General features: G+C 41.5%; 2 protein-coding genes across 3 annotated transcripts; both read left to right on the forward strand.

The window, feature by feature from the left end:
- Window positions 1-2,080: 2,080 nt before the first annotated feature.
- On the forward strand, window positions 2,081-4,306 carry LOC116022019. Its single transcript, XM_031262564.1, has 2 exons — window positions 2,081-2,645; window positions 3,219-4,306. The coding sequence occupies exon 2, from the start codon at window positions 3,220-3,222 to the stop codon at window positions 4,135-4,137; it is 918 nt and encodes a 305-aa protein (XP_031118424.1). The 5' UTR covers window positions 2,081-2,645; window position 3,219; the 3' UTR covers window positions 4,138-4,306.
- A 6,220-nt stretch (window positions 4,307-10,526) lies between these two features.
- LOC116022241 lies at window positions 10,527-17,601 on the forward strand. Of its 2 annotated transcripts, XM_031262870.1 has the most exons (17): window positions 10,527-10,743; window positions 10,887-10,992; window positions 11,364-11,734; window positions 11,827-12,052; window positions 12,129-12,374; window positions 12,477-12,592; window positions 13,318-13,416; window positions 13,498-13,585; window positions 13,756-13,985; window positions 14,409-14,593; window positions 14,739-14,938; window positions 15,193-15,525; window positions 15,608-15,709; window positions 15,915-16,212; window positions 16,348-16,496; window positions 16,578-16,862; window positions 17,053-17,601. In XM_031262870.1, exons 3-17 carry the CDS (start codon window positions 11,436-11,438, stop codon window positions 17,251-17,253), a joined length of 3,057 nt encoding a protein of 1,018 aa, XP_031118730.1. In that variant the 5' UTR covers window positions 10,527-10,743; window positions 10,887-10,992; window positions 11,364-11,435; the 3' UTR covers window positions 17,254-17,601. The 2 variants fall into 2 exon arrangements, with proteins under 2 accessions (XP_031118730.1, XP_031118729.1); XM_031262869.1 differs by lacking the exon at window positions 10,887-10,992.
- Window positions 17,602-17,813: the final 212 nt, after the last annotated feature.

A 17,813-nucleotide genomic window follows, 5' to 3' on the forward strand; every position in this document is an offset into this window, starting at 1 on the left:
AACCCCAAACGTGCAGGTCGAACACAACCCCAAACGAAGATTCGTGCAGGTCGAACAAAACCCCAAACGAAATATTCGTGCAGGTCGAGCATAACCCCAAACGTGCAGGTCGAACAAAACCCCAAACGAATCCGTGCAGGTCGAATAAAACCCCAAACGGAGATCCGTGCAGGTCGAATAAAACCCCAAACGGAGATCCGTGCAGGTCGAATAAAACCCCAAACGTGCAGGTCGAACACAACCCCAAACGAAGATTCGTGCAGGTCGAACAAAACCCCAAACGAAAATTTGTGCAGGTCGAACATAACCCCAAACGTGCAGGTCGAACAAAACCCCAAACGGAGATCCGTGCAGGTCGAATAAAACCCCAAACGAAAATTCGTGCAGGTCGAACACAACCCCAAACGAAAATTCGTGCAGGTCGAAAAAAACTCCAAACGAAGAAGTCTAAGACTTGTAGGATCCCATGGTCAGACAGCTGACCCATTCTTCCATGCATCTTGGTTGTCCACCCAACCAGCTAAGCCTTTCGTTCCGCTTGTAGTGCGTTCTTTGAGCCGCTTCTTTGTAATCATCCGTGATGTTTGTCGATCATGGTTACCTCGAACCCCCAATCGGAATTTAGCACTCTTTCGAATTCGGTCGAAAACACTTCTGCGTTGTATGACGTCATCCTGTCGATGCTTTTTATGTTCTTCTCGATCTAGTCTTTGCGTACGATTCGCCAATCGAACTTCCTCTTGGTTGCTCCCTTGAGGTTGTAGATGCGACTGTTGTGCATCGAAAAGTTGAGGCATTTGTTGTTGAGCGATAGGACTCTGAGGGTTCGTCGTCATTCGGGGGGTGGGTGTCGTAACATAGTACCCAAGAGTTCCCAGCCCTGGTTGGCACATCGGTGTGGGTCCATGTTGCGGTGCTCCTTGTATTTGATTTCCTCCAAATATACTTGGCGTTGAGGTCAACGTTTGGCCTACTGGCAGCAACATGGCACATGTAATTGTCATTTGAAAATTCGTTTATCCAGCATGTAGGCCTTCGCTCGAACCAACCGGTTGGGTTGGTTGTATGTTTTTTCTTGACGGATTGGACGTGAGCTCGTTGTTCAAGTTCCTTGACCGATCTAATTGTTGGCGTAAATCGTCCTCTAGAACTGCTTTAGTCACCCGACGGGTTGAATTTCTCTTTCGCATTTGACTTCGGCTACGATTTCTCCTGCTGTTCGTCATTTTAAGATGGATAATAGTGTGAAGAAAGAAAAGATAAAGGGATAGAACAGAGTGACTCGTTCAATCCCCACAGACGGCGCCAATGATAGCGTAAATGTAAACGGGTCTACGATTACGCTACGGATACGTGTGTTACGTGTGGTGAAGGATGCCGCTCGGCCGGTTAATCGGTCGCTCTACCGGTTGACGACTGAGCGGTAAGAAGCTATATCGCTCTACAGGTGACGAACAGTAACAAGGAGAGAGCAAGAGAGACGAATGAGCAAATCACAAGTGTATTAGTGTAGTACTGATGTCCTTTTTTCTCCCTTTCCAGTGAGGGGAATGACCCCTATTTATACAAAGTGGATTCACTATGCACATGGTGTCTGATATGCAAGTGGAGGGCATATGGGCTGTCACTCCGCAAAATGCGCATCGGTTTGCTCGAAGTGGTTGAGTTACTCGAGGTGATGAAAACACGGATCCCTTGTTCCCGAAAAGTTGTCGGTCGTCACATCAAGCAACTGTTGCGCTCGTGAGCCTCCAATCCACAAGGTGTGTTGCTTCCGATCATGCGGCCGACGGACCGGGTGACCGTCGACGGACCGTTTGGGTGACCGTTGACGGACAGGTTGGGTGACCGACGGACAGGTGATTTACGGACCGACTAATACATGTGCATATTTACCCATCACAAGTCCCCCACTTCTTGAATCTGCGAGAGTCGTCAGGTTCGAGAAGTAGAATGTGCTCTAGGCGGCTAACTTGTTGCGAGCAAAGTCTCCCTGGCTTGAATGCCTTGATAATCCGTGATGAACCCCTCAAGTTTGATTTGAGCAGGAGGGGCGTGATTTACGCGGGTTGCCTCGTTAAAAACCTTAGACTAAGAAAAACCCTTTGGGAAAAAACCTAGCTAAGGGAAAAAGAGTACAACCGAAAGCATAATCACTAAAGACGGGTTTGTCCTGGTTGTTTCCGGTCGTCGAGCGATGGATCATTTAGCGGGTTTTGTTCACATCTTTTCCATGGTTTGGAGATGGGTCTTCCCTTGGTGATACCTTGGTCGTTGACGGACCAATCAAGTTTTCCACGGCTGGGGATGAGGAAGGTAGCACATACGAATCACCGAGTGGTTGACTTGACCAGGCGGATCCAGACCAAATGGGGTGATTGTTACCGGTCAGCTGAGTGATTTTTATGATTTGACCACCTGCGTGTATATTTCCTCCAGTTTGATACTTTGGACTTGCCAAGAACAATGCTCCCACTACTAGTCTTACATGACCCATTAGCCTTTTTGGATCAACCCACTTTCTCAAAAAACCCAAATTTTTTGTATAAATATCCTCCTACCATCTTCACTTCACCATCAAGACATTCCTAAGCTCTCAATCAAGTGTATCATCAATCACCTCCAAAGCTACCAAGACCAAGCAGGTAAAACATTATAACTCTCTATTTTTTTATTTTTTTTTTCGAGATCAGATCTGGAATTGATTTCCAGATCTGATCTCTGCTCCAGTCGCCGGCGACTGGAGCAGAGCCCAGTCGGCGGCGCCAACTGGACGAATCCAGTCGGCGACCGCCGACTGGAGGAAAAAGGCCGGCGACTGCCGACTGGTGCCCAGTCGGCAGTCGTCGGCTTTTTGGGGCGACGTCGAGCAGCCCGCTCGACGTCGACCGATCGCTCGGTCGACGTCGAGCAGGCTGCTCGACGTCGACCGGACATGGCCGACGTCGAGCAGGCTGCTCGACGTCGACCGGACATGGCCGACGTCGAGCAGCCTGCTCGACGTCGGCCATCCCCCTCCCCCCTTTTTTTTTTTTATTTTTTTTATTTTATTCTATTTATTTTTTTTTTTTACAAATAAAAAATAACAATAATACATGCTGCGACTAAAAAACTAAACGCTGCAAACAAAAAAAAAATTGATGCCATTTGTTTTGCCGTTGCTTCTTCGCTATGTTGTTTGTCCGTGGTATGTCACCTACATTCCTTTGCTAATGTAGCATGTCGCAAGACAAAAAATGGTGTATGCGCGACTATGACAGCGATGATGAGGATGTTAGTGCGTCTGAGGAATCGAGTAATTCTGACGATGCGCCCCAAGCTCGTTCGCACGTTACCCCGCGATCCAAGCGTTCAAAAATTTCATCAAAGAATTTTGAGGTTCAACTAGGCGAAGGTACCTCCCATAATCCCAAAGAACTCTCAAGAAGTCAAACTGGAGTATCACGTGACTATGTCGACTTGGATTCCGATGGTGCTCGTATCGTTGGAATTGATTTTACCGACAAAGAGGTAGAACAACTCAAGAAGCTAATTGGAAAGGGGATTTCTTACTCAATTGATCGTCGTCCTTCCAACATCATTGATTGCCACCAAAAGAATTGGGTAGGTGTGCATTTTGATTCCTTGAAAGCCGGTTTGCGCATCCCCTTTGACCCGTTCCTTGTTGACTTCGTGAATTATTACGGCATAGTTCCAGGTCAGATAGCACCCAACGCACACCGTATTCTTGCATGCTACCCTCAGATTTGCAAACGTCACCAAGTGCCTTGTACACTAGAACTCTTCAATTTTCTCCATCTGGTAAAGTGCATGGGGAAGAACCATCGCAACGGTTTTGTCATTATCCAATGTCGTGGGACGGCTGGGAAAGTTTCTGACTTGCCTGACAACAACCGTAGATGGAAAGAGAAATTTCTTCGGGTTCGTTTGGATGGTGATCTTCCTTTTAAAAATGAATGGTCTCGTCGGATGCGTAAGTGCGTGGTACCCCCTGAGACTCCAGAGATTCACATTGCTGTTGAGAAGATTAAGTCTGAATGCTATTCTTGGGAGATTTACCACTCCGCAGAGGCTTTTGATGCAGCTCGACTCCCTGCTCCAATTTACGGGGCCCAAGGTTGGATCTTAAACGGTTAGCACATGTCTCCCCTTTTAATCTTTGATTCCTCACACGTTTTGTTATTTCTTATTGACATCCAGGAGCGCCGGATATTGATCCTGAATTAAAGGAACTGCTAGGTGCAGGCGCAAGCGGGAGTAGTCGACCTGGATTGCCAAAGATTATTTTGAAAAAGAAATTTGTACCTCCTACTATCCCCCATTATGAATTTGGTAGCCCTGGCTTTCCTTCTGCTCCGTTTCCCCCTAAATCACATGGGAAGCGTCCCATAGGTGAGGTTGAAAGTGAGGTGTCGGGGAACGCTTTTGCCACTTGTCCTAACCTCGATGGGGGGTCTCCACTTGTGAGCGCGTTGACCCGCGCACCAGTTGATTTGCGAAAAATGTTCGATCTGTTACTCCAACTGAGTCCTCCACCCTCGGGCATCGCCACTTTGTCCAACGAAAAAGTTGCTGAGCAGCTAGCCCATCACCTAGCTAACGTACTTACTCCAATCATTGAGTTGCTGATCTCTCTTTTCTTCGTTTGGTACTTTCTAAACTGTGGTTTATGATCGTGTTTATGTCAGGTTGCTAGCACAGGCGCCGAGTTGTTCCTGCGATGCCAGCTTACTGCTATAGGATGGGAAAAAGAAACACAATCACTCAGGGCCACCGTGAGGGATCAGGAAAACCAACTCGAATCTCGTCGAGAACAAATATCCCATTTGGACGCCCAACTCTATTCTTTGGGACAGTATCCAAATTCCGATCAGTTTCGTCGAGATGCCATTGCTTATTTCGTATCTCGACCATCCGAGGTGCCCGGTCTGTTGTCTGCTTTATGTCCCTCCGAGGATGCAGCCATTCCTTTGTTCCATATGTTCCGAGAAGACCCAGTGATATCAGCGATGATACGTAAGGTGACCGCATGGGGTTATCTCAAAGGAACAAGGGGCATGCAACAAACTTTGTATCACATATTACAAAATGCTCTCCCTGAGGATTGGGAATCGGTTCGTACCGTTCTGCCCGAAGATCTGACACCTCCTGGTCCAGAGCCCTTCAAGAAGCCTCCGACGGGTCCTTCCTCATCGCGTGGTCAAGATCCATGATTGTTTTGTCCTCCATAGTCGTAGTTGCTTGTTTGTGGAGTGTGATCGGGAGACCGACCCCGCTTGTGTCGGTTGTACTTTTAACTTTGCGTGTATGAATCATTTCCTTCCTTCACTTTGTCATTACGTAACATGTTGTTTTCTTAATTGGGTGTTTGCTCGTGGACGCCATTGGTTGATTTGTCGACAGATGCCTCACATCCATGTGGTCAATTGACATATCACTTTGTCACAAGTTACTTGACATCAGAGTGGTTGGCCAAGTATACGTTGCCATCCAGGTGGCCGATCGTCCGTTGCTCCTCATCCAAGCGATTTGTCTACCGATTGCTCGCCATACCGACACAGATTGTTTATCGTCCAAGTGATTGGTCAAAACACGGTAGATTACTACACACCAAGTAATCTGTCGATATGCAAGTGGTTGTTCAACATATCACTCTGTCAATGGCTTGATGTTGAAGTGGTTGTTGTCCGTTGAAGGTGGCCAGGCTTCCTAGCGGATGATCGACCAGATTGCATAACATTCAAGTTGTCGAATCGCCCGTCACACGAAGTGCTTAGTAAACAGGTGTAGGTTGATTGGCGTCCACAAATGCTTCGCTCGTCAGTGCAGGTTGTGCTTAGTTGGCTGGGACAGGTTGATCGGCATCCACAAGTGTTTCGCGTTGGTGCGGGTTGTGCTTGGTTGGCTGGTGCAGGTTGATCGGCATCCGCAAGTGTTTCGCTCGTTGGTGCGGGTTGTGCTTGGTTGGCTGGTGCAGGTTGATCGGCATCCGCAAGTGTTTCTCTCGTTGGTGCGGGTTGTGCTTGGTTGGCTGGTGCAGGTTGATCGGCATCCGCAAGTGTTTCGCTCGTCGGTGCAGGTTGTGCTTGGTTGGCTGGTGTTGGTTGCTTGACTCCCAAGATGTTGGTCGACTAATCAACCATCTTGCAAATTCCTTGACATAAGATAATATTCAAGCTTCTCTATGCTTTCTTGCAGTTTTTCAAGTAGTACATTCTCTTATCTCTTCAAGCTTCTCTATGTTTTCTTGCAATTTCTCAAGTAGTATATTCTTCCATCCAACTCTTGCTGCTAACAAACTTGCACAACCTGGCTGCTCTGATGGTTACATTTACTCGTGCATGTCGAACAAAACCCCAAACGAAGATTCAGGTTGAACAAAACTCCAAACGAATATTCGTGCAGGTCAAACAAAACCGCAGATCCGTGCAGGTCGAACAAAACCCCAAACGGAGATCCGTGCAGGTCGAATCATAACCCCAAACGTGCAGGTCGAACACAACCCCAAACGAAGATTCGTGCAGGTCGAACAAAACCCCAAACGAAATATTCGTGCAGGTCGAGCATAACCCCAAACGTGCAGGTCGAACAAAACCCCAAGCAGATCCGTGCAGGTCGAACAAAACCCCAAACGGAGATCCGTGCAGGTCGAATCATAACCCCAAACGTGCAGGTCGAACACAACCCCAAACGAAGATTCGTGCAGGTCGAACAAAACCCCAAACGAAATATTCGTGCAGGTCGAGCATAACCCCAAACGTGCAGGTCGAACAAAACCCCAAGGGGATCCGTGCAGGTCGAACAAAACCCCAAACGGAGATCCGTGCAGGTCGAATCATAACCCCAAACGTGCAGGTCGAACACAACCCCAAACGAAGATTCGTGCAGGTCGAACAAAACCCCAAACGAAATATTCGTGCAGGTCGAGCATAACCCCAAACGTGCAGGTCGAACAAAACCCCAAACGGATCCGTGCAGGTCGAATAAAACCCCAAACGGAGATCCGTGCAGGTCGAATAAAACCCCAAACGTGCAGGTCGAACACAACCCCAAACGAAGATTCGTGCAGGTCGAACAAAACCCCAAACGAAAATTCGTGCAGGTCGAACATAACCCCAAACGTGCAGGTCGAACAACACCCCAAACGGAGATCCGTGCAGGTCGAACAAAACCCCAAACGGAGATCCGTGCAGGTAGAATAAAACCCCAAACGAAAATTCGTGCAGGTCGAACACAACCCCAAACGAAAATCCGTGCAGGTCGAACACAACCCCAAACGAACGTGCAGGTCGAACACAACCCCAAACGAACGTGCAGGTCGAACAAAACTCCAAACGAAGAAGTCTAAGACTTGTAGGATCCCATGGTCAGACAGCTGACCCATTCTTCCATGCATCTTGGTTGTCCACCCAACCAGCCAAGCCTTCCGTTCCGCTGGTAGTGCGTTCTTTGAGCCGCTTCTTTGTAATCATCCGTGATGTTTGTCGATCATGGTTACCTCGAACCCCCAATCGGAATTTAGCACTCTTTCGAATTCGGTCGAAAACACTTCTGCGTTGTATGACGTCATCCTGTCGATGCTTTTTATGTTCTTCTCGATCTAGTCTTTGCGTACGATTCGCCAATCGAACTTCCTCTTGGTTGCTCCCTTGAGGTTGTAGATGCGACTGTTGTGCATCGAAAAGTTGAGGCATTTGTTGTTGAGCGATAGGACTCTGAGGGTTCGTCGTCATTCGGGGGGTGGGTGTCGTAACATAGTACCCAAGAGTTCCCAGCCCTGGTTGGCACATCGGTGTGGGTCCATGTTGCGGTGCTCCTTGTATTTGATTTCCTCCAAATATACTTGGCGTTGAGGTCAACGTTTGGCCTACTGGCAGCAACATGGCACATGTAATTGTCATTTGAAAATTCGTTTATCCAGCATGTAGGCCTTCGCTCGAACCAACCGGTTGGGTTGGTTGTATGTTTTTTCTTGACGGATTGGACGTGAGCTCGTTGTTCAAGTTCCTTGACCGATCTAATTGTTGGCGTAAATCGTCCTCTAGAACTGCTTTAGTCACCCGACGGGTTGAATTTCTCTTTCGCATTTGACTTCGGCTACGATTTCTCCTGCTGTTCGTCATTTTAAGATGGATAATAGTGTGAAGAAAGAAAAGATAAAGGGATAGAACAGAGTGACTCGTTCAATCCCCACAGACGGCGCCAATGATAGCGTAAATGTAAACGGGTCTACGATTACGCTACGGATACGTGTGTTACGTGTGGTGAAGGATGCCGCTCGGCCGGTTAATCGGTCGCTCTACCGGTTGACGACTGAGCGGTAAGAAGCTATATCGCTCTACAGGTGACGAACAGTAACAAGGAGAGAGCAAGAGAGACGAATGAGCAAATCACAAGTGTATTAGTGTAGTACTGATGTCCTTTTTTCTCCCTTTCCAGTGAGGGGAATGACCCCTATTTATACAAAGTGGATTCACTATGCACATGGTGTCTGATATGCAAGTGGAGGGCATATGGGCTGTCACTCCGCAAAATGCGCATCGGTTTGCTCGAAGTGGTTGAGTTACTCGAGGTGATGAAAACACGGATCCCTTGTTCCCGAAAAGTTGTCGGTCGTCACATCAAGCAACTGTTGCGCTCGTGAGCCTCCAATCCACAAGGTGTGTTGCTTCCGATCATGCGGCCGACGGACCGGGTGACCGTCGACGGACCGTTTGGGTGACCGTTGACGGACAGGTTGGGTGACCGACGGACAGGTGATTTACGGACCGACTAATACATGTGCATATTTACCCATCAATATATATATATATATATAATTGATTATCAACTTGCTTTGTGTTTTTTTTAAAGAGTGATAGGAGTCAATCACTATTTTTTATATCACAACTTTTGTCATGTCATGTCAATTTTTGTGGAGCAAGTTGTCAAGTTACAAAGCCAACTACTACTTTGAATATCCTAATATTCCGATAGAGTTGATAATTGGCAATTAGCTATTGCTAGACACTTATTTGATATTATTTTTAGTATTTTATACATTTGACCAATTAATTATGTACTTAAACTAGTTTATTTTATTTTGTGCGATAACAAAGAATCTGTATATTATTTTAACAATCTCACATTATATTTTGGACTTTTAATTACCTAGGTTAATTTATCATTGCGTATTTCTCCATCACATGAATAGCCAAAATTGATTAATTTAATGCATTAATTTCTTTGTCATTAGCAAAATGAAACAATTAGAGCATCAATTGGGTTAGGCAGATTAGTGTGGGGGAAGAAGGTTAGTGTGTAGGGCTCAAATGTAAATGTTTAGGGTTGGATTATTTATTCATTATAGTATTTTATGTTTTCCTAGTTTAATATTTCTTGCATTTATGAGTTTATTTAATATGTATGTATACTTATTAATTATTATTGTGATTCACTGCTAAATGAAGATTATATGTCATTGTCTAATTGTCATTCCGACTTGTAAAGTTATAATTTATTAGTTACTTGTTTAGTAATACATACATCTCGCTAGTATCTTAAAGTAATATTATGAGTTTGATAAACATGTAATTGTAATTTTTACATCTTTCATGAACATACTTTACATTTTCATTAGTTGTATAACACAATTTATGATGAACACATATTGCTACTTTTTCAAGTACGGAGTATTTAATTTACACTGTACATATAAAGAAAAGGGGGACGATGACTTCATCTAGAAGTGGGCCTGATATCTGAATAATCCAAACAAAATATGGCTCACTGTGTAAGCAATTAATGGGCTATACACCACATTGTCCAAAGATAGTAAATCATAAATGGGTAAATTATAATATGGATCACGTTAATTTTTAATACTCTAATACTTATTTTTAACGATTTATAAGTTCATTTTTAAATAATATATTAAAAATGAGCTTACATTGCACTACAACTAAACATGTAATATACTGAAAATGAACATATGCCAGTGATCTATGGTATAATGATCGTGGTAACAGTGCAACTAAATAAATCAATGAAATTTAGAGATTTTTTATTTGGGGTGGTTTTTTTTTCTTGTCTATATTTATTCAAAATACTCATTTTAATTCTGTTTAATACAATAACAATTTAATATAATGCATGTTTTTATAAAATTTGAACATTCAACTTTGACCATATGTATATTTTCAAAGAAAACTGTTACCATATGTCAGCAGTCCACTTATTAATTATTTCAAAATACAAAAACTTAATAAAAAATCAGAGTATCATAATATTGTTCTTGTTAACAATTAAAATGTTAATTTTTAATGAGAACATTCTATTACTCTTTTTATTTTTTTATTTGAGTCGCTGAATTAAGGACAATATGAAGTGATAAATTATCCAATGGTGCAGTTTCCTTTGTAAACAGAGAAAAAAAAATCCATAATTTCCCTATTTGTTTTACTTTTACTTTTCTTCTTTAATTTGATGGCGGGTGGTGAAAGGTAGCGGTGGAGGTTTCTTCCCAAAGAGGGAATATGCTTATATGCGACGCTATTAATCCCTTCAGTTTAAATGGTTTCCCTTCCCCGCAGACATCCTGGATAATATGCTGACTCGATTCCGTGATCCATAATTCATAGTTTTCAACATTTTCTTTTGTATATTTCATTTTATATACATGTGTTTTTGTGTGTGTACACGATTAACACGAAGACCCAGCTGCTTCCTTCTTCCTCGCCCTCTACCTATCTGCAATTTTACCAGGTACCCCCCTCCACACCTTTTTTTTTTTCGTAGCTATATGAAATTATGAATGTAATGATTGCTTCTTTATGATTTGGAAGTTTGTACTTTGGAATTTGTTGATAGTTAAAGTGATGTCATTGCTTGCCTGTTCTGTCAAACAGCCAACTGCATTATTCTGACTGTGGAGACCTAAGTTGGATAGGGTTGTTATGGAATGTTCCTGTTATTCTGCAACTTGTGGTTTGGCTAGAGCAAATATTGTGGTTTGTGAGTATTTATTTTCCTTTTTTTTTTTTTTGAGTATGAGTTCCTTGAATATTTGATTATGATGTGGCTATACTTAGGGTCTGCTTCAGAAAGTGTGCTGTTTGGTCCTGGTGGCCATAGAATTCATGATCTTAGGTATATATTTGGTTGATGAACAATTGTTGTCACTCATTCCTCTTGGGAATTCTTTTAGGGTTGTGATGCTTGTTGATTATAGCAAATATTCAACTTTACCTACCTGGTTATGCTTGCCTACTTTTCTCTTCTGGACAACCTGTTATGTTAATGCCACATATATGAGTATTGTGTTTGATTTTCCTTTAAAGTACTAGTGTTTTGAATTTATAAGTAACGTGGCCTCTTGTGTGCAGTTGCTGCTTGTGAAGTGAATTCATCACAAAGATTTGGAATCAAGTGAAGAGACTGAAATTCAGGGCTGCAAAATGGGTTCTGATAAGCAGTCAGCTGGTTTACTAGATACCCTTAATATGCAGACAGTCAGGACAATTTTAACTCATCCATACCCTTACCCACACGAGCACTCACGGCATCTTTTCATTGCTGTGGTTGTGGGTTGCCTATTTTTCATATCATCAGATAATATGCACACTCTTATCCAGAAGTTAGATACCAACATTAAATGGTGGTCAATGTATGGTTGTTTGCTAGGATTCTTTTACTTCTTTTCATCTCCATTTATTGGGAAAACAATTAGGCCAAGTTATTCAAATTTCAGCCGCTGGTAAGTTCATAATTACTATGCTTCTGATTTTAACCTCTGTTTAATCAAATGAAGCTCATTGAAGTCTCTAATGTGAACTTTTCTTTTTGAAGGTATATAGTCTGGATATTGGTTGCAGCACTTTATCATCTTCCCAGTTTTCAATCAATGGGAGTTGATCTAAGGATGAACCTCTCTTTGTTTTTGACAATATATGTCTCATCCATTTCCTTTCTGGTTGTTTTCCATCTAATATTTCTTGGCCTTTGGTATCTTGGCCTTGTGGCTCGTGTGGCTAAAAGGAGGCCTGAAATTCTTGCAATAGTTCAAAATTGTGCTGTAAGTCCTCTGAACATCTCTTAAGCTAATGAAAATTACACGTGATTCTTATTTTATGGCTGTCTCACTTCTGTAGGTTTTAAGTATAGCCTGCTGTGTATTTTATAGCCACTGTGGCAACCTTGCTATAATACGGGAAAAGGCATTTGGACGGAAAGATTCTCGTTGGTTTTCTCTTTGGCGCAAGGAAGAGCGAAATACATGGCTTGCAAAATTTATCCGCATGAATGAGTTCAAAGAACAAGTTTGTAAATCTTGGTTTGCACCAGTTGGCTCTGCTAGTGACTACCCTTTTTTATCTAAGTGGGTCATCTATGGAGAGGTATAATCACTTACAGCTCATAGGTTCTGTTGTCTTCCTATTGACATACTCAAGGATCTTATATTGCTACTGCCCTTTGGCATTCTATTTTATTATTTCCAGTTGAGCTGTGGTGGTTCATGTGCCGAGTCATCAGATGAAATCTCTCCAATATATTCTTTGTGGGCCACCTTAATTGGCCTTTACATTGCCAATTATGTTGTGGAAAGATCATCAGGGTACGTAAATGGCTTCTTATTTTTCTTTACTAAACATTCATTTTACTTCATGTTATTCTCTCTTTCTTTTTTATAAGCTGGTAGGAATTAGGGGCTTTGGATGAAAATATAAAAGTTGGGATGTTATTGAACCATCATCATCATCATTGCAAAACTAACTTGGATGAATTTTTACAATATTTGGATTCTGTGATCATGTGATGTTAGTACTTTTGTCCACTTAGCTATCTAACCTATATTATACTTGAGGATTCTGGGATGCAAAATGTTATAGGATTATGTTCTTCCATCACCGTTCCATCATCTCCCTTGGAGAACTACTATTGACTATATGCTTCTCTTCTATGTTTTTGATATACTGCATCATATAAGGCAAAAAGTTCGTGAGCTTGTATGAGTCTGCTGCTCTCTGTTTAAATTTCTTCTGCTACTATATGCAAATAATCCTCCTATAGGACAAAAAGAAATGCAAACCAGGCTTTCAGTTTTTATTTTTAATAGGTTAATTTAAATTGCTGCTTTGCTTTTCCAAGCGGTAATGAGAAAGAATATTTCTCATAAGATTGTATATTTTGTTGGCCATGAGTTTTTACCATTGTGACTTTTCCCAGCTGGGAAGACTTATAGTTGCTGTTAGCCTGTTATTCGAGTTCCACCAATTCTTTGGGTGTTTTATTGCCTATCTATGTGTATAATTGTAGATTCTCCTGTTTCCTAATTTGCAGATGGGCTCTTTCTCACCCTGTGCCACACACAGAATACGAGAAGTTGAAGAAAAAACAGATGAAGCCTGATTTTCTGGACATGGTTCCTTGGTATTCAGGGTATGTATATATTTGCATATCTTTCCTATATGGGGAATAGAAGCTCCAACAATCATCTAATGTGGCAATGTTGTGTTACAGGACATCTGCTGATGTATTTAAGGCAATGTTTGACCTACTGGTCTCAGTGACTCTATTTGTTGGACGTTTTGATATGCGCATGATGCAGGTTCAATTATTTATTATTTCTCACAACTCTTTCTAGAATCATTTTCTTTTGCTACTGTTGAAATGTTCTATTGTGTAACATGAGAATTTTTCACAAGTTTTATGAATCTTCAAATTCTGTTGTATTATTTCACATAATAATGTGATTTCCTTATCCCTATGGAATTATAGGCAGCAATGAGTGGAGATCAAGCTGGAGGTAAACAGGAGGATCTTTTGTATGATCAGTTCAGTGAAAAAGATGGCATGTGGTTTGACTTTATGGCTGATACTGGTGATGGTGGAAATTCTTCGTATACTGTGGCACGTCTTCTTGCTCAACCTTCAATCCATGTCCAAAATAATGACTCAGTACGTAGTTTGCCTCGTGGGAGTCTGCTTCTCATAGGCGGTGATCTTGCGTAAGCTCAACCTCCGCTCTCAAAATAAATAAATTAAATAAATACACACACACAGTGCTTGAACGATAAAAATTATTTCGTTACTTACATGGTGAATGAGTTATCTTTGACTGTGTCTCATAATAGATTTGTCAAGTACTCGTGTTTGGCCTTTTCCCCCTGTTTCATATAAGATTTTGTTCATTGTTATACCCTCATCATGACGTCAATCCATTTAAACAACCTCAACCTCTCTGAAAACAGAGGTCAGGTTGTGTACATCTCTCTCTTTCACCAAGCCCTACTTGAAATGGAAGTCTTGCACCCTTGGTACAGCATTATTGATAGTTTAAATTTAATTCCCTTGGTTAAAATGCTATTCTGATCCATTGGAATTACTGCTTAGCTAGTTAATTGATTACTTTTTTGCTTCTGTTTTCCTAGGTATCCTAATCCATCAGCTTTTACATATGAGAATCGCCTATTCCGCCCCTTTGAATATGCTCTTCAGCCACCAACATGGTATAAAGAAGATCATGTTGCTGTGCACAAGCCAGAATTGCCTCACGGAATTGCTGATTTGAAGCAGTACAAGGGGCCTCAATGTTTTGTTATTCCCGGAAATCATGGTTAGTCTACTTTTTCACGGCATGTTATGTAGTATTGCATCTTCCTTATTGCTAGTGTCAATAGAGTAATAGGATTTGATTTTCAAGAACGTGAACTTAATCTATGTTATCATATTGCTGGCCAAAATCCTTTTGTGCCTTACAGATTGGTTCGATGGACTCCAGACATTCATGAGGTACATTTGTCACAAAAGCTGGCTGGGTGGTTGGTTTATGCCTCAAAAGAAAAGCTATTTTGCTCTGCAGCTGCCAAAAGGGTGGTGGGTATTTGGTTTTGATCACGCTCTTCATTGTGATATTGATGTATACCAATTCAAGTTCTTCTCAGAATTAATACGGGATAAGGTATATTCTTTTATGCTATTTTCCCTGTTATCATGCTCGATTTACTTGTTATTCACTTATGCTTAAATTATATAATGTGATACCTACTTTTTCCTCTGTGCTTTATGATATACTGCTACAAATATAAACGAACTTAATCTTTATTCCTATATCCCTATTATATCATGTTGGATTTCTATGCTTTTGGATCTAAATAAACATTTTCCCAACATCCAACACCATAATAGAATAAGAATTATGATTCTTCTTTTCAGGTTGGAGAGAATGACTCTGTGATCATTATGACACACGAGCCTAACTGGCTTAGTGATTGGTATTGGAATGACGTAACTGGGAAGAATGCTTCCCACTTGATACGTGACCATTTAAAGGGGAGGTGTAAACTTCGAATTGCCGGGGACTTGCACTATTACATGCGCCATTCATATGTTCCATCTGACAGGCCGGCTCATGTGCAACATTTGCTTGTTAATGGTTGTGGTGGGGCTTTTTTGCACCCTACACATGTCTTCAAAAATTTTAAAGACTTCAATGGGGTGCCCTACGAATGCAAAGCTTCTTATCCATCATTTGAAGATTCAAGCCGGGTATGGAGTCTGAATCTTCTAGTAATTTTCTGTCGGATACGTTTCTTCAAATAGATTGTAATATGGTTATGAATAAACGCAGATTGCATTGGGGAATATATTGAAGTTTCGGAAGAAAAATTGGCAATTTGATATCATTGGTGGCGTCATATACTTTTTATTAGCCTTTTCTATGTTTCCTCAGGTAACTTTACGGTGGATATATAAATACTACTTAGTTGGGCATCATAATCGTCTTTGCTTAGGTTGATTAGTGTCATTACTTTGTTCTTTTGTTCTATCATCTTTACTCATACTGACCATATTGTATGCTTCCAGCCTTTACCTACGCTACCTTGGATTTGAACTCTTTCATATGCCATGACTAATAATTTCCCATTGGTTTCAAGTGTCGATTAGATCACATCTTAAAGGATAATACCTTTTCGGGCCACGTGAGGAGCTTCTTTAGCGCAGTGTGGGATTCCTTTATATACTTGTTGGACCGCTCATATGTATCGTTGGCGGCCACTATGTTATTATTAGTGGCTGCAATATGTTTTATTCCCTCCATAGTGTCTCGGAAAAGGAAAGTCATGATTGGGATTCTTCACGTGTCTGCCCACTTAGCTGCAGCGTTGATTCTCATGCTTCTGTTGGAACTTGGCATCGAGACATGCATCAGGCATGATCTCCTCGCAACATCAGGTCAGATATTGTACCGTTACTTTCCACGATTATTTGAGAATTGGTTTTATTGATGCAATTCTATGACTAAGATATTTACTTATCTACCCTTGAGTTGTTATCTTGCATTTGCTAATTGGTTAATTAACAATGTAGGCTATCATACTTTATACGAATGGTATCGCTATGTTGAGAACGAGCATTTTCCGGACCCCACTGGTCTTAGGGCACGTATAGAACGATGGACATTTGGCCTTTATCCAGCATGTATCAAGTATCTAATGTCTGCTTTTGATGTACCTGAGGTAACAAAACTTTCCAATGAAACAAAACAAGCCAAATCTTTGCCTCTTTTATCGTTATTGATTAATGCATGCAATTATCAGGTAATGGCAGTGACAAGGCAAAACATCTGCAAGAAGGGGATGGATTCACTCTCCCGAGGGGGTGCTGTGATATATTATACATCCGTTTTTCTTTATTTCTGGGTTTTCTCAACTCCGGTGGTATCTCTGATCTTCGGAAGTTATCTGTACATCTGTATTAATTGGCTCCACGTACATTTTGATGAAGCCTTTTCCTCTCTCCGTATTGCCAACTACAAGTCATTTACACGATTTCACATAAACACCAAAGGTGACCTTGAAGTTTTCACACTTGCAGTTGATAAGGTAAGAAATTGGTATTAAAACATTCCCTAATGTTTTACACAGTATGTGATAACTAGAAATGCCCCCTCTAATCTATCTCAATCTTCTGCAACTAATAAGAAATGCCCCCGCTAATTTGTCTGAATCTTCTGCAACTAATACGTTCTTTCTATGACAACTTGACCTACTTTTTGCTGTCATGATATTTTAGGTACCGAAAGAGTGGAAGCTAGACTCTAACTGGGAAACGGAGCCACAGCAGCCTAGCTATGTGCGGAAATTCCCAAGCAAATGGAGAGCAACGTCACTCCAACAAGACCCTATAAACACCGTTCGGATTGTTGATCATTTTGTCATTGAGCAAACAGAAAAATCTGATTCAGAATCGATGAACGGGTCAAAAACTCAATGACAGGTTCAGTTACTAACTAGTCCGTGTTTGTTTTGTACAAATGTTGTAGCCGATTCTTTAGATGGCAATCGAAATCGTTAGCAGGATGAATTGAATCGTAGGATCCAGGGTAGAAGATCAGTCATGTTATGTACTGAACAACAGAAGTTATGTATGAATTATGATGAGAGGAAGAAAGGGCAAAGAATAAGTGGCCATTGTTTCTCCAGAATTTCTAAATTTGGAGCAATCTCTGTTTCTTTCTGCAGTTATTTTAGGCCCTTTATTCTTTATCAGATGCAATTGGTTTTATCGATGCAATTCTATGAATAAGATAGTGAATGGCCTATACCATTCATTTTGTTGTCATCTTCCACTGCCAAGCATGAGCATTGGTCTTTTTCCAGCATGTGCCAACTATGAAGAGTGGGAAAGTTTTTCTTCGATTTAGACACAACATTTTTTTTTTAAAGTTTCTTTTTTCATTTCGAAATTTTTTGAATTGGACAAATTTACCCTTCTACTTACCGTTTTCTTCAAAAAAATAAAAGTGGCAACATTTTTAAGGTACACTTTTTATT

This window comes from Ipomoea triloba, chromosome 6 (assembly GCF_003576645.1).
Source record: "Ipomoea triloba cultivar NCNSP0323 chromosome 6, ASM357664v1".
Lineage (NCBI taxonomy): Eukaryota > Viridiplantae > Streptophyta > Magnoliopsida > Solanales > Convolvulaceae > Ipomoea > Ipomoea triloba.